General features: G+C 38.8%; 1 protein-coding gene across 1 annotated transcript; it reads left to right on the top strand.

The window, feature by feature from the left end:
* Window positions 1-234: 234 nt before the first annotated feature.
* IL26 (interleukin 26) lies at window positions 235-16,030 on the top strand (the record flags this gene model as incomplete). The annotated part of the gene is made up of 5 exons (XM_081084319.1): window positions 235-405; window positions 491-547; window positions 721-849; window positions 15,792-15,857; window positions 15,944-16,030. 5 exons carry the CDS (start codon window positions 235-237, stop codon window positions 16,028-16,030), a joined length of 510 nt encoding a protein of 169 aa, XP_080940445.1.
* Between the last annotated feature and the right edge of the window lie 994 nt (window positions 16,031-17,024).

Here is a 17,024-nt window from a genome sequence, read left to right on the forward strand (position 1 = left end):
AGCTTTTGCTTAATGTCACAGATGGTGTGGTCAACGTTTTTTGATTATGAAGCACTCTTAAAAAAAAAACCAGCCTAAGTGATTTTCCTCTATATAAACTGTATGCTATCTTTCACAGCATCTCATTGGAGAGGCAGCCTTGAGGGTTAAAGTAAGTAGGTTATCCTCTCATCTGTGAACACAAGCAACTCTCTGGCTGCTGTGAGTGACACAGGCCGGGTGAGGTGGAGGGAAATGCAGGGGAATTGCATTTTGACGTCTGGGTTGCTGTTTGCCACTCTATCTCTTGCTATTGCCAAGCACAAGCAGTCTTCCTTCACCAAGAGCTGTTACCCAAGAGGAACACTGTCCCAAGCTGTTGACATGCTCTATGTCAAGACAGCAAGGCTCAAAGCAACAATTCCAGTAAGTACGAGGCTCTGCTTACAATGATGACGTAGAGGACATTTATAATTCTGGATAAAACTCACTTCTCTCTGTTTTATTGTAGGAAGACAGCATTAAAAATATACGATTATTGAAAAAGAAATCAAAAAAACTATTTATGGTAAGCCAGAGGGCCTTTCTTCTCCCCCAGGTTTCTAATTGTTCGATGTTTTTCCCCCTCCATTTAAATTTTCCCAGATGGTCATTAAGTAACAATCAGGGGGATGTTTCAGTGACATTTTACAAAAGCGATGCACGGTTTACCTTATGCAATTTCTTATATCTTATTTGTAGAAAAATTGCAGATTCCAAGAACAGCTTCTGTCCTTCTTCATGGATGATGTTTTTGGTCAACTCCAAGTTCGCAAGGAAATACAGTTTGTGGAAGAATTTCACAGCTTTAGGCAGAAATTGAGCCGCTGTGTAAGTATGCACAACAAATGTGGTGAGTTTGACCCTACAACCCTACCTAGAAAACAGCATGTGTGAAGCTGTCTCCACATCAAAGGGTGAGTAAAAGGGCCTTTCTAAGTGTTGGCTTGTAGTCCACATGGAGAGTTCATTACTAGGGAAACAGGGTCAAGTAACCATGCATAACTCAGAGCGCCACTGTTTAGTATAGCTCAAGAAATGGCATGTAAAACATATTGAAGCAAGCTAAAATAACATGGAATGCTACTCAAATACAGGGGTGGTCAAAAGCAGGTTGACAGTTGGTCATATGGAAAAGAATTAATAAATGATAATAGACCATGTGTTTTGTGTACTCACAACTGTGAACCTACTTTTTCCCACCCTTGTATTTATTTAATTTTTAATCATGCCCTCTTTATGATTCCCAAGTAGTTCATTCATTCATTTGATAGTTCTTAAGTACCAACTATGTGCCCAACGCTATTCTAAGCTACTTTCTTTTTCTTTCCCATATTGCTGAGAACTTCTAGACTGCCATTTTCTTGTTTATTTACTTAAGTTTTTTTAGTTATATCTTTTTAAAGGCATGGTCTCAATCAAAACCAGATAAAGGGGTGTGATATGTCTTCTTTGGGATCTAAATTATTTGATGTGGTGTATGGTCTCTGTCACCTTAAGCCAGTTGTTCTCAACCTTCCTAATGCCGTGACCCTTTAATACAGTTCCTCATGTTGTGGTGACCCTCAATTTCATTGTTACAAATTGAACATAATTAAAGCGTAGTGATTAATCACAGAAACAATATGTAATTATATATGTGTTTTCCGATGGTCTTAGGCGACCCCTGTGAAAGGCTCGTTTGACTCCCAAAGGGGTCGGGACCCACAGGTTGAGAACCGCTGCCTTAAGCAATGGGGAATTAATTAAGAAGATAAAAGTGACAACATTTCTATAAAAACATCCACAGTTATAAAGACCAGTGTAGAAAAAAATAAAGCACAACACAATATTAAGGTATCCGCGCAATATTAGTTGCCTTGCCTCTGTGGGGAGTGTGGAGTATTTTCCAGGACTGGGTTCTGAGCGTGCCTCCTGCGGCTGTGCCTTGCTGGTGCGAAGGGGGGAGTGATGATGGCTGCAGCCCTTGGGATGGCAGGTGGAAACGAGCACTCTGTTCTTGGGCAAGATGGTTACTGAGACCTAAATGCTGGACAGTTGGAGGTAGATTTTTATTTTTCAAGAGTTAGGATATCTTTGTCTTGTGGTTCGTGAAAGGGTCAGGAATCCAAATTATAGCCCATCATACAAAGACATTTTGTGAGGGTGAGCTGGTCATTAGGTAAAAAAAATTCAATGAATCTATGTTCACTTTTCTTTGGTTAGTTTGTGTTTAAGTCATGTCCTTGTTTGGGGCTTGGGCTGCATGATTTTTAAATAAACTTTGTCATTTCACTAAGATAACAATAATGATTAAAATTGCAAACTGGTACCTCTTTTTAGAACACAGAGAGATTGCTCTGGGCCAGTTCCTTTCCCTGAAATCATGGAAAAGCCGTCACTCATCTTTGGTTTATTCTATATTTAATCTATAAACTCTTTTTAAAAAAATATATTTTATTGATTTGTACAGAGAGGAAGGGAGAAGAAGAGGGATAGAGAGTTAGGAACATTGATGTGAGAGAAACATCCATCAGCTGCCTCCTGCACACCCCCTACTGGGGACGTGTCTGCAACCAAGGTACATGCCCTTGACTGGAATTGAACCTGGGACCCTTCAGTCCTCAGGCCGATGCTCTATCCACTGAGCCAAACCGGTTAAGGCTAATCTATAAACTCTTATTAAGGCAGTGACTAGTATAGGTTCTTAAGTGGAATTATTATATAATTTTATATTTCTTTTAGCTTCCCTAATTAGATGATTATTCTCCCAAGAAAGAGAGTTTTTACCACTAAAAGACTTGAATAGGGGGAGAATAATCCACTGCAGCACCCGCTACTGGGGGAAATAGAGACCCATGGCCATGACTGTAGGCTCGAGTGGGGTTATCCAAAGGACCAGTACACTGTTCCCATGTCAGTATCTGGAAACAGGCATCCTCTTCAGCTTTTTTTTTTTTTTTTTTTTTTTTTAGTATCTTCTGTTTTTCTTTTTTGCTAGAGAACCTCAGCTCCTCTGTGTAAGTGCTATCATTTGCATTAGCCATCCGATTTAATTCAATGTCATTCTAAATGAAGTTTGTTAATGATAGTGAGGCGCTAGAAGAAATCCTTGCCCGATACAATACAGTGTTATCTGAATATCTGGACGATCTCCCCTTACCCCCCCGCCCCCCCTCGCCGCCCCTACCTCCCCAAGCCTGTCTGTTTTTACCATTAATTCAGTCTCCTTGGCTCAAATAGCTAGAAAACAGATAATGACAGTTATAACCCAAAGCAAGCTGAAAAACTTAGAAAACACAGAACTGTCTAGGAACTCTGGTTTTCCTTGATTTTTTCCCCTTGACTTGTTTTTGAAGTGTTTCCTGAAGGGACCTCAGTCTGTCAATGGAGATGCCCTTTCAGGGACTTCGGGCGACCGCAGCACAGCTTGGCACTTTTGGCGGGTGGTGGCCGCTTACCTAAGTGGCTGGCTCCCCCTTATGGCCAAATGGCAATACAACACCCAATCAACCTCCCCAAGAGCCATCTAATTCATTTACTTCTTACCTTCTCCCACCTGTAGCCAACCATTGTTAGCTTTAGTTAATTTGTCTCACGTGCTCTGGACTTTATGCCCTGGGGTGTGTCTGCCACCTCCAGGAAACTGAAAAAGAAAGTCAGAGGATTAGCCTGCGCTTTGGAAAGCCTTCTCAGACTTTTTAATCTTTTGGGCAACCACATTTTTTTTTTTTTTTGCAACAGAAGCTGGTATCAGTGTAATATAAATTTACTCAACATCTGATCTTGGTGGAATTCTAAATTAGTGATTGGGGCAGGGTTTAAGCAGGGAGAAGTTATAAAATATAAAGTAGGTAGGCAACATCAACCTAAATGTGATATTAATAAAAAATGGGCACTAAATATAGTCAATATATAAACAGGCAATATAGAAAGTAATTACACTTGCTGTATTTGTCCAGTTGTCCTTGCTGTCAAGGTTATTATGGGAAAAATTAGTTAAAACACAAATCTTTCACTTTAGGAGTTTTGCAGTGTGTGTATGTGTGTGTGTGTGTGTGTGTGTGTGTGTGTGTGTGTGTTGGTGGAAGGATCCTAGTGGGGAAGGGAGAGCATGATCACTATACAAACATTTATAACAAGAGGGAGAAAGAAAAAGCACCATAGTAACAGTACTAGTCAAGCTCTGGGCACTCAGAGTAGAAATTTGCATGTCTAAATGGAGCAGGGAAAGTGTCAAGGAGGGACTTTGAGAGGAACCTTGAGTTTTGTGGGTTTTATTTCTGCGGAACCTCAGCATATTTCAAAGCTGGTCCCAGGGTTTTCCCATAATCCAGAAACAGAAGAAAATGGCCCAACCTTCGTTTCCGGGACCCAGCACTCTGAACTAATGCTTAGGTTAGTGTGATGCCATAGTCTAAATAGGCTGGAGGTGTTGATCTTTTTTCAACCAACACCGCATTTATGGTGTTGTTTCCAGAATTAATTGTTGTCTGAGTTCAAAACAATTGACTTACATGCAGAATTTTGGCACATAATCCACTTGCTTAATGTGAGTACTTGGGTTTGAGTTTATGTCAACCATAAATCATTGGTATGTGTTCTTCTGAAAATGCCCCCCTCCCAAACCTGGAAATAACAAAAAAAGCAAAATATATTATATAAATTGCTTTATGTAATTTAGAGAATCCAACAAGTATTTATTTTGTATCATAATACATTGAAATAATAGTAAAAATTACTACAACTCTTTATAAACTGTTACCTTGTAATGATGATTTAAAATGTGATTGTTCTATGTGATTGTTTTATTTCTCTTAACACTCCCCCCTGCATCATCAATATTTACTGAGCATTTATTGACATTTTTAAATAATCATCCAGGATTGGTAAAAAACAATTACTCTGCTAAAGATGCAAGGATATTTTAGTCCTGATAATGTTTTAAAATATCATAATCTGCCCTATTTTGCCAGATGGAATTTGACTCTGGATGAATTAGTTGATTATATCTTGAGCTAGGTGGAATTTTTCACTTATTAAGAGCAAAGTACTAAATTACTCCTTTAAAATTGACAGTAAATTCCTTGATATTTTTAGGAGCGTTTGTATTGGGGAAATACTACAACTTCAGTAAGGGAATACTCATGTACTACATTACCAAATATCATTATCTTGGGTTATATCTGAGTTATCTTTCATGGGGGTTGTTTTGTTTCACCAGAGAAAACACTTAAAAACGAAGTCTAGTATAATCAGGAATTAGATAGTGGATCACATGTTGTCAGCTGGAGATGTTCAATATCTCTTTCCATTATGCAGCTGACATGGAGCTTTAAGGTTACTGGCTATAGATAAGGGTACAACTCTTAACATCATTATCATGAACCAACCATTGAACATTTTAGGCTTTAGCTTTCTTAGTTCAAAATTCAGATACAAAATTAAAACGTCTATGGCAAATAAATAGTCCTGTTTCCCCCTTCTTGCTTGTTCTTTCCCAGGTAACATTGTGCCACTTACTACCATGTGATGAAGGCAAGGAAACAATTATCCACATTTTGAGGGTTTATGGATTTATACTTGACTAGAGGCCCAGTGCATGAATTCGTGCACTGCTGGGGTCCCTCGGCCTGGCTGGTGATCAGGGCCAATAGAGGCTGTGGGGGTTGGCCAGTCGGGAGGAGGGGCCACAGGAGATTAGCTGATGGGGGGAGGGGGTGTGGGATGTTGGCTAGCCCTGGGAGGTTGGCTGTGGAAGCGCACTGACCACTAGGAGGCAGCTCTTGCGCTGAGTGTCTGCTCCCTAGTGGTCAGTGCACATGATAGTGACTGGTCATTCGGTCATGTGGTTGTTTGGTCGCTTAGGTTTTTATATATATACTAGAGGCCTGGTGCTTGAAATCATTCATGGGGGGGGGGGGTTCCCTCAGCTTGCACCCACTCCAATTGGGGACCCCTTGGGGGATGCCTGACTGCCAGTTTAGGCCTGATCTCTGTGGGATAGGTCCTAAACAGGCAGTGGGCATCCTTCTTGCAATCTGGGACCACTGGCTCCTAACTGCTCACCTGCCTGCCTGCCTGATCACCCTTAACTGCCCCTGCCTGCCTGCCTATCACCCCTAACTGCCCTCCCCTGCCGGCCTGATCTCGCCCCCAACAGCCCTCCCCTGCCGGCCTGATCTTGCTCCCAACTTCCCTCTGTTGGCCAATTTGGTTCTGATTGGTTGGTTTCTATGACGTTCAGTGTCAAAAGCTCCACCTCCTAGGCAGCCATTGGCTTCCCACAGCACCCACATTTGGTTCTGATTGGTTGGTTCCTATGCCAGTCAGCATCTCTGGGCCTATTAATGGGGCCTGATCAGAAAGGCAAGGCTGATCAGCAGCCCTGGTGGAGGCCTGGAGAGAAATGGAGGCTTGGCTGCTGGTCAGATTAGGAGAGAAAGAGAAGTAAGTGCTGATCAAAAGCTGCCACAGAGGCAACGGATCAGTCCCTGCTTCTCTCTTCAGGCCTCTCTCTGGCCTTATTCGCACCCCCCCTCAGCAGTCAGTACTAACTGCAGGACTGACTTCTGGTTGGTCGAGTCTCTGTTGTTACTGGTCGTTATGACCCAAGGTTTTTAGATATTAGGATAGATGTGTAACCATGGAGTGGCTGAAATCAAGGGTTTTGTTCCCTTCCTTTTTTCATTTTTTCTTCTTCCTTCCTCTCACCTATCTCTTCTTTCATAAAATATTTTCAGAATATTTTATATACCTGCTCTGAGCCAATTTGCTGAATAGCTGATTTGCAAAATGAGCAACTTTTTGAATCTGTTGTTTATTTTCCCTCTCTTCTTTCTCCTTCTTGCAATTAATTTGTTAAATAAATTTAGTCACTTGTTTAAAGAGGCTTTCATAGTTTATATTTTGCTGATTGCATTTTCATAAACTAATTTAATATATTCTTTTCTTTATTTCCCATACATTAGTAATTACCTATAGAGACTTGATCAGGTTCAGGCTTGATGTTTTGGCTAGATTAGTTCATATGTAGTGTTGTGTACTTTCATTAAGAGGCACATAATATGTGGCATCCATTTTTATCACTTTTGCTGTCATTGGTAATTATTGTCTAGATATATTCATAAGGCATTGCAAAATGACACTTAAAAATTCTATTATGCTTTATTTATTAGCAGGGATGTACATTAAACAGAACATAACTATTACTAGCTATTTGACTGTCCTGAGGAACTTATCATGTAAGAAAGGCAGAAAAATACTTAAATATTTTTCTTTACCAGATTTCAATATAAGGAATTAATTTTCTAACATTCTTTCAAGCTTGTCAATGAGTTGTTATTTTCTCTTCATTTCATTATTAACTCATGGACTTAAATTATTTTTTTATTTTTGAGAAACCTTTCTAATTTCTATAAGCATCCTGCCTTTTGGGTTTCTTTGCAATTCTACTAAGACTGAAATCTTTAACTACTCTTAAGATATAGTACCAAAAAAAGAAAAAAAAAAGATATGGTACCATAGCCTGGCCAGTGTTGCTCAGCGGTTGAATGTCAACCTCTGAACCAGGAGGTCGTGATTCAATTCCTGGTCAGAGCATATGTCTGGTTTGCAGGCTTGATCCCCAGTGTGGGGCATGCAGGAAGCAGTTGATCAATGATTCTCTCTCATCATTGATATTTCTAGCTCTCTCTCCCTCTCCCTTTCTCTCTGAAATCAATAAATATATATATAGTTTAAAAAAGATATAGCACCTTGATGATTATCCTGAGAGACCTCAAGGTCTGAAATCTCCATTGTATTTGAATGTCATCTCAGTGTTTCTGGTAACATTCTGAAGATTTTGTAGCACCTATTAAAATGTTATATTTTTACTTAATCTGATTTGAATAATTTAGATAGTTATTAAAAGAAAATAAATTATGGGTAACATAAAATACCTTTATTTTTATCATCTTTGCTAGCCATGGTATTTAGCTAAATGGTATTTGAGAAGTTGACCTATGCATATGTAAGAAGACATTTTAAAGGTTTTTATAGAACTGAAATACTCTGACTTGAAATGGAATTTGATAGTTGCTTAATTGAATTCACAAAATAATTTGCCTAACTGCTAACAATCAAAGTTGAAACTGAACAAAAATTCCATTAGTTTTCAAGATTTTATCATCTACTTTAATTAGCATTTGGAGAGCCTGCATAGTAATTGGTAATTAGAGAGATGCATATCTTTATATTGTGTGTAATTAACTTAAAGTCTGATAAGTCTTAGCAAATAGAATATTTGTATCTCTATTTCTTGGAGTGTGTTAGATAAGTAATTTTTAGCATTAATTGCAACTAACTTATCAACTTGTGAAGCATTACTAATTATTTATCCTTGTAATTTCAAATATTTTTTAATTGCAATTGGTTGATCTGATAAAGCTAAATGTAGGAAGTGAGACCAACCCTACTTTATTCTTTCATTAATTGCAAAGTCCAAATCCTGTCTTCAAGGAGAGCAATAATCTCATCTTGTATTGTTGGAAGAAATAAATGAGATAATATATCAAAGTGCCTAGCATTTAATAGTTCTGTAAAATTGTTAGTGTCTTTCCTTACTCCTTTCCATACACAGAACACTAATTTTCTTATAATTACATTTTCTCAAAAATTTCCAAAAGAGTAATTCTCCTAAACAATCAAATACCTTTCTAGTATCTATTGTTAGTGTTTACTTGCATTATGTGTATAACTTATACTAGCACTTTGATTTAAAGATAAATAGATCAAGTAAATTGGTTTTAACCTTGGTAAATATATTTTCTTTTTCTTTTTTGGTGCTCATCTATATTTTATTTTAATTTTATTTTTTTAATTGTTGACACTATTACAGATGTCCTCCACTTCTACCCCCACCCCTTTGCCTACTTCCACCCAGCCCCCATCACACACACACACACACACACACACACACACACACACACACACACTGTTGTCTATTACCATGAGCTATGCATATATGTTCTTTGACTAATCTCTTCATCTTCTTTTATCCAGTCCCTCCCACCCTGTTCTCCTTGACATCTCTTAGTTTGTTTCAATGTAGCCATGCCTTTGGTTCTATTTTGTTCATCAGTTCATTTTGCTCATTAGATTTCACATATTAATGAGATCATATGGTATCTGTCTTTCTCTGACTGGCTTACCTCACTTAGCACAAGAACCTCCAGGTCCTTACATACTGACACGAAGGATGAGATTCTTCTTTTTTACAGAGTCTAAGGTAGCTATAGGTGAGTGAAATTATAGACACTAATTTATATCAGATGATTCTGTTAGTTATAGAGCATATAGAAATAGGACAATGTTTTGTAACTCTCCTGATATATGTTCACACAGGTATTGGATATCTGTCTTGCTTTTTAAAAATTAAATGTCTGATTATGAACTTGCTTTTGAAGAGAGCCACTGGCTAAAAGTTTGTTCACCCTTTCCTCCTTTCATGCAACCTGCTTGGTTGCAAATATAGTTATACTTTCTTTTAATCATATTAATTTAAAATTTTTCTTTTTAAGTTTCCTATAAACCTGTCTGGTCTCAGTCATTTTGTGTTGATGTCCTAATATTCAACTTTTGCCAAACTGACATAACATTTTAAAAAATCTATTTTCAAGATGGACTATACTTATATACTGTCCTCAACTGTTATTTTAATGAACCTCAGAAAATATTTGTGATGTCACATAAAAAACTTCAAAAAGTTAATAAGATTTGCTGAAAAACCTATATGCTGTCATACAACAAAATGAAATTAGTCTAATCTTTAATCTAATCCCTTATCATTGACATTCTGGGAGAAAGAAAATTTCAGGAAACCTAGGCCATGGCCAAAGTAGGAACTGCCTTAACTATTAAGGTTAACTAAAATAAATAAAAAAGTAAAAAATAAAACAAAAACCAAACAAAAAAACCCTAAACAAACAAAAGGAAACAAAAAAGGATGGTTATAATCTAGGGAGGTAAAAAAAATATAGATCTTACGTATACTTTTACACTCTTTAAATGGTTAGAGAGTATGGAATATACCTATAATAGGAGATCCTAATATATAAAAACCCTGGGTCCGTCACATCCACAATGACCGGAGGCTCAACCTAATGCCCAGGCTGTGTGCACAGCAGGCTCTGGGGGCTGGGTGGGGACATGTGGCAGCAGAGATGGGGACAGGGGAGGCAGGGCCGGCACTCAAACACTCACTCACAACCGCACACACGCACAGACACACACAGTGCCCACCAGCTCACAGCCTTTTCTCCCTTTCTTTCCCTCCCTCCCAGCTCACTCTCAGAGCCTCTCTCAGAATGAGGAAACAAAACAGACTGGGCCTGAAGAGGTCTGGATGGAAGGGAGGACAGGCAGAGGGTAGAACTGCCCCCACTGGCTCCACCCCCTCCCAGCCAGGAAAGAGGGAGACAGGGAGGCAGGGAGGCTTGGAGGACTGCTAAGAAAAACAAAGAGAGACAGAGGCTGGGAGAGACTGGGATGGAGAGATAGAAACAAAACAGACTGAGCCTGAAGAGGCCTGGATGGAAGGGAGGACAGGCAGAGGGTGGAGCGGCCCTCACTGGCCCTGCCCTCTCCCAGCCAGGAAAGAGGGAGAGGGAGACAGGGAGGCAGGGAGGCTGGAGAACTGCTGAGAAAAACAAGGAGAGAGAAACTGGACGAGATCAGGCCGGCAGGGGAGGGCAGTTGGGAGCAACCAGGCTGGCAGGGGAGGGCAGTTGAAGGTGAGATCAAGCTGTTAGGGGAGAGCAGATAGGGGCGATCAGGCAGGCAGGCAGAGGGATTAGAGGCAATCAGGCAGGCAGGCAGGTGAGCAGTTAGGACCCAGCAGTCCCAGATTGTGAGAGGGATGTCTGACTGCTGGCAGTCAGACATCCCCCAAGGGGTCCCTGATTGGAGAGGGTGCAGGCTGGGCTGAGGGAACTCCCACACCCCCCCCCCCCTGCCCCCAGGGCCACTAGTAATATAATAAAATTCCTTTTGTAGAAAGGATTGGAAGTTGCTCTTTGTGAGAACACAGTGTGAGCACTTATTTCTCTGAGAGACTGTGCATGTGTAGCTGTCCACTCGCTGACACCCATATTTCATTTTCTCAGAATTTTCAGTGGGGAGGGATTTTTAATTTTTGCTTTAACTACCATACACAATACACATTTATATGATTTTTCAAATACATGAGGACCCTGTGGACACCAATTAAGGACTGTATTACTTGTTCATACAATTGTTTCAAACAAAGTTCTAATGCTCATAAGTTCCTAAGACATGCTTCAAACTTACTCAACCAGTGTCCCAAAGCAGTAAGCTGATGCTTGCATTTCATTCATTGGTTCATTTAGTAAACAAAAATTTGTTGAGTATCTAGTATTTGCTGGACACTATTCCAGGTGCTGGGGATTTAATAAAAAGTGGCAGGTATCTCTGTCCTCGTAGAGCTCCTTGAAAATGCTTTCAGCCGGTTTCAGCTCGTCAAGGTTGTGGCAGGTGCTGTGGAGGGAGCACACAGTAGGCTGTGCTGCAGCAGGGCTAATGGATAGCAAGCCATGGATAATTGAGTCCAGGGATTTCAGCTGAGACCTCAAGGGTGTTTAAATCACCTCTGCTCTCTCCAGCCTCGGAACATCATGCTTCCTGTGCCTACTCGTCCCTTGTCCCTGGTCCTTCCACTCCATCTTATCCTGCAAGATGCAACTCCCTTATTTTTTCCTTCTGGAAGCCTCCCGGGATGCCACAGTCAGATTGCGTCTTTTCTGTCTCCCAGAGCAGTTGTATTTTTAAAACCACAGTATTTATCACATAGTATTGTAATTTTGCATCACTGTCTGTCTGAATAGATGAACCATCACTTGAACCCCAAGGCAATTTCCATCATGTAGGGTAATTTTATAAATCAACGCCATGTGGGCGGAGATGCTACTGTATGCCTAGCAATACAAATGTACTGACTTGATGAATGGTTAGGCCTCGTGTTTGTTATTCTATGACTACTTCACACCCTTCTTTGATCTGGTCCCTAGTTATTCTAGCCTTACTAATAATTTACCTTTAGTCTAGGTCATATCTGCTTTGGTTGAGTTTGTCAAATCATTCAGCCATTTTTACAATAAAACTACTTACCCTTTGTTGCACATCCTGTTTCCAGCAAATGTAACTATACACTAAAATATAAGATAAAAGAAACAATTTGTTTATAAAATCCTCCTTTTAAGCAAAGCAATTGAAATCATGACAATAAAATATGGCTGTCCTACTATGTCTGTGGACATATTTACGTCAGGAAAATTTAGAACTTTTTAGGTCAGAACTTTTTCTTAAATTAATTTTTCTTTTTATTGAATTCATTGGGATGACACTGGTTAATACAATTATATAGGTTTAAGGTTTGCAATTCTAAAATACATCATCTGTATATTGTATTGTGTGCTCACCACCTCGAGTCAAGTCTCCTTTCATCACCACTTATTCCCTTTTTACCTTATTCTACCTCCCCTCACCCCATCCCCTTTCCCTCTGGTAATCACCACACTGTTGTCTGAGTCTATTAGTTTATTTGTTTTTTGCTTGATACCTTCACCTTTTTCACCAAACCCTGCAACCCACTCCCTCTGAAAGCTGTCAGTCTCTTCTCTATGAGTCTGTTCTATTTTTTTTGTTAGTTAAATTTTTTTCATTAGATTCCACATATGATAAGTCTTTCTCTGACTTATTTCACTTGGCATAATGTTGGGTCAGATCTTTACTAGGGGTCATTTATAATAAACGGAGCTCAAGGCACCAGAAAGCATCCCATAAACCAGTACAACGCTGGTGGCAACACTGGCACTAGTAAGTGTGTTATTTATTTATTTATTTATTTCCAAACCTTGTTTTTCTCATTTTCTACTCTCTTATTCCACTTAGGGTAGCATATGCCTTGGATGGAGCAAGGTCAGAAGCACCTTTGTACTTGCCACCCTGCTGTGGGATGCACTGCAGACCAAAGTTTTCTGGGCAGAGGATATAGTCACAGGAAAGCCTTAATGATATTTAACTTCTGTAATGTCCAGGATTTGGTTGGCTTCTTTGGTCTCCCACTTTCAGTGTTAAATCTTCAGATCCTAACATATGCGTATTTGATATTGCGCCCTGTAACTTGCATCTTCTGTGCTTTGTGGCTAATCCTTTCATGTAAGAACTTTGATATAGTGCCTTGGAATTAGGCAAGTATTACTTCTCTTCTTTTTTATTGAGTTTTTTTTTTCTAATTGCAAGAGTTGGGCCTACTACTTTTATGTTAGATAATTTTAGGCTAGAAGGACTTGTATCTGATCAAACTATTCATTTATAAGATAATGGGCAGACTTCTTTAAATTATCTCCATACCTACTAATGTGGCTGAAACTAGGCTTGCTATTTTTAGAATTTTCTTTTGTAGTTCCAATCTGAAAAGAAAATGAACAAAGAAAACAACACACACACACACACACACACACACACACACACACCCCACAGGGTTCCTTCTTTTATTTATTATAAATAAATTTTCAGGTTGAAACCTTTCTCTGCCAATCAGCTTAGTCTCTTAAAGCCATTTCTGACATTTCCCTGGTGTAATATGGAGCAGAGGTCTTTGAGCTAATCTCTCTTTGAAACTGGATTTTGAAAGTTTTCAAGAGATTGGCTTAGTTGGAATATTTTTTCCAAGTTATGCTGTTTATTTATTTTTTTGAGTTTAATATAGTGTCTTTAATCAAAGACTCTGGAGTCAGAATATTTGGGTTCAGATCTCAGCTCTTTCCCTTACTTACTACTATGCATGAACATAGGCAGAATATTAACTTCCATGCTTCAGCTTCCCAATCCGTAAAATGAGGATAATAATAGTACCTACCTCATAGGGTTGTTGTGAGGACTGAATGAATTCATACAACTAAAGCCTTCAGATTAGTGCCTGACATATAACACTAACATATTACATGTTGACTATTTTTACCTAACCATCTTCTTAGTATTTCTGTCTTCACTTGAAGGGGAATTGGATAAAGATGAGAGCTCCGGAAATGCTGAGTTTTTACCTCCTAACAGTAAACTTGCGCTTTGTTAATTTTTCTACCTACAACTATTTTATCTACTAACACTATCTTGCTCATCATTATGTCTTTAGTACCTAGCAGATGGCCCAACAAATAGTAGGCACTTTAGGAATGCTTAATGAGTGAGTGAATTCTTTCTGATTATATTCTCTGACGTTGGCTACCACTGTCCTGGATCTGTCATACTTTGCCTTGGCCTCACAGGATTGGTTTGAGATGAAATGTCCTCTTCTTAATTCAGGGCTCTTATCACAGGGATGTCCAATCCTGTGCTTGCGAAGCCCATAAACTGCACCTTAACCAGAACATTCATGTCTGCACTTCTTCTGTGCCTCATCATCAAATCCCTTCCCTCTAAGCAAGGTCTGACCGGAAGGTAGAGTCCCCATCTATGCAGAGTCGTGACACCATGATTACTTTTAAGCCTTGAAACAGCATTCAGGATATAACTGTCAAATCATTTCAGTTATTTTCTCTTGATAGGAAAGGAGCCTGAATGATGTCTCTTCTCTCCACTTCTCCTCTTTGTATTTTGGCCAACCAACAGGACCTGCTGGTTGACATTGGCCATGTTTCATTTGTTGTAATAGGTGTTGTCATTTGGCTGCTTCCACTTCCTGAGTTTTAACTAAGTGTTATCTTTACTGATGCCCGACACTATTTTACCACTACTCTTGTGATACCTCGGGTGAGTGACTCACAGGCCCGGAGCTTGGTTTTCTTTTCAGTAAATTGAGAAGACTTGGCCTTGTAATCTCCTTGGTCTATTCTAGAGCTAAGGTTTTATGGGCGAAAACTAAATAGATAAATTATGTATTTTTACCTTTTTCTTTCCCTTTCTCTAAATAACTTTATGGAAATTTGTGGGAGAATAGAAGGTGAAGTTAATTTCTTCCTCCTTATCTCCTAGGCAGTCCTGTGCTCAGATAGGATTTGAAAATTCACCTCCTCAAGGGAGACTGGCAGTCTTTACCAGCCAGGCTATAAATCATCAGCCTCCTCCTTCTCCTAATTTAGAAATTAATATTAATTTCTTAGTGCTTTCTCCTGGCAATTGACCCCTGAATATTGTCCCGTGCAATGTGCATAACAGCCATGGTAATTTTTCAAAAAGTAAAACTCTTTTGTCCTCCCACACCCCACATGCTACCCACATCTCTCTTGTTCAGTTGCTCCAGCCAACCTTTTTCTTTCAGTTTCTAGAAAGCACTTAGTCTTTCCTGCCTCAGAGCCTTTGCACACCTTTCCCTCTGCCTGAATAATTCTCTCCTGTGCATCTTCTCCAACCACCTCCATCTTTCTTTAGCTTCTAAAATAACTGGTTCCTTTTCATTTTTCAGATCTTAATTTCAATATCATTCTTCAAACGAGCCCTCCCTGACCAATTGAAAGTCGGTCATTCCTATAAATCCCTCTCACAGAGTCTCGTGCCTTACAAACTCAGCCTTCATTGTAACTTGTAAACTTTAATTTTTGTTTCTTTTCTTATCTATCATCTGCCTCCACCATGAAACTGTATGCTCTGTGAAGACAGAGACTGTGTATTATTTAATTCCAGTGCGTATCCATGCCCAGAACACAATACCTACTCAATAAGTGTTTTCTGAATAAATGAAAGTACTATTAGTGCCTCTTCGACAATATTATCTGTATTTACTGTCGATTTCTTAGATTTCCTGTGCTTCATCAGCTAGAGAGATGAAATCCATTACCAGGATGAAAAGAACATTTTATAGGGTAAGTATCCCAAATCCTTGCTTTTAAATACTGTATTTTTTTAAATCGACAAGATTTCTGCTTTTATATCTCTACTTTATCTGCAGATTGGAAACAGAGGAATCTACAAAGCCATCAATGAATTGGATATTCTTCTTTCCTGGATTAAACAATTCCTGGAAAATATTAAGTAATGCAAGAAATCAAGTGCATTGATTTGATTTTTTGAAATATAATGAAAACCACCAGCAATAAATTTAAAACAGCATATTTCTTTTTTAAATTTTGTGCATAGTACTGACAGCAGGATTCAGAATGGACTGGAGCAAGCATGTCAAACTTGTGGCCCACAACAAATATTCATTAATGATTACTCATTTATTTCAGCCCTTTGTATTCAGCATGTCTCTATTGAAATAAACCTATGTTTCCATGAAAATTGAAGCTGTTTTTTTGCGGCCCACATAAACTTAAACCTTGTTTGTTTGGCTCGTGTTAGCCTTTGAGTTTGACATGCTTAGATGAGAAATTTAACAAAAATAAAGTTTTGTAGTACTTTCATTCTGAACATGTTTTGTTACCCCCAAACACATTGAATACATTTAATTGAAAGGTGTGTAACCAAAATTAACTAATGTAATATTTGTGAAGGGGAAATGACAGATTTCTAGGAAATACTATAATGTTATTGGGACTGAAATAAATGATATATGTGATTATTGTCCACTTAAGGGTTTCATGATTCCTAATTATACCCAGTGTGAACTTAGTTTCTAACAGATTTTGAATTTAATTAAATAAAACTGTTTCTTTCTCCTAAATGTCCCTTTTATGACAGCATGCTAGAATTTCATTGAGTACAATAGGTAACAACCAGATCAGATAAAAAAACAAAAAACACCCAAGTCAGCTACTTACTTGGAATAGTTTACTAGCTGCCTTTGACAGACAATCTATGCCACAAAGACCACAAATGATGCCAGAGTTTGATAATGCTCCGTACAATTCAAAAAGTTGATAGAGGCCAAATAAAAGTCTAAATACAGCTTAGATACCACCACAGCAAACTTCTTATATTGTCTAAATACCATACTTGGATACCTAGACCTTCAGTTCAATGAATAATATGGACTGACCATTGTTTCACATTAAACAGACTCAGCTTCATAGCTATTGGCATACTAAGCA

Source organism: Myotis nattereri, assembly GCF_964212035.1.
Source record: "Myotis nattereri genome assembly, chromosome: 2".
Classification (NCBI taxonomy): Eukaryota; Metazoa; Chordata; class Mammalia; order Chiroptera; family Vespertilionidae; genus Myotis; species Myotis nattereri.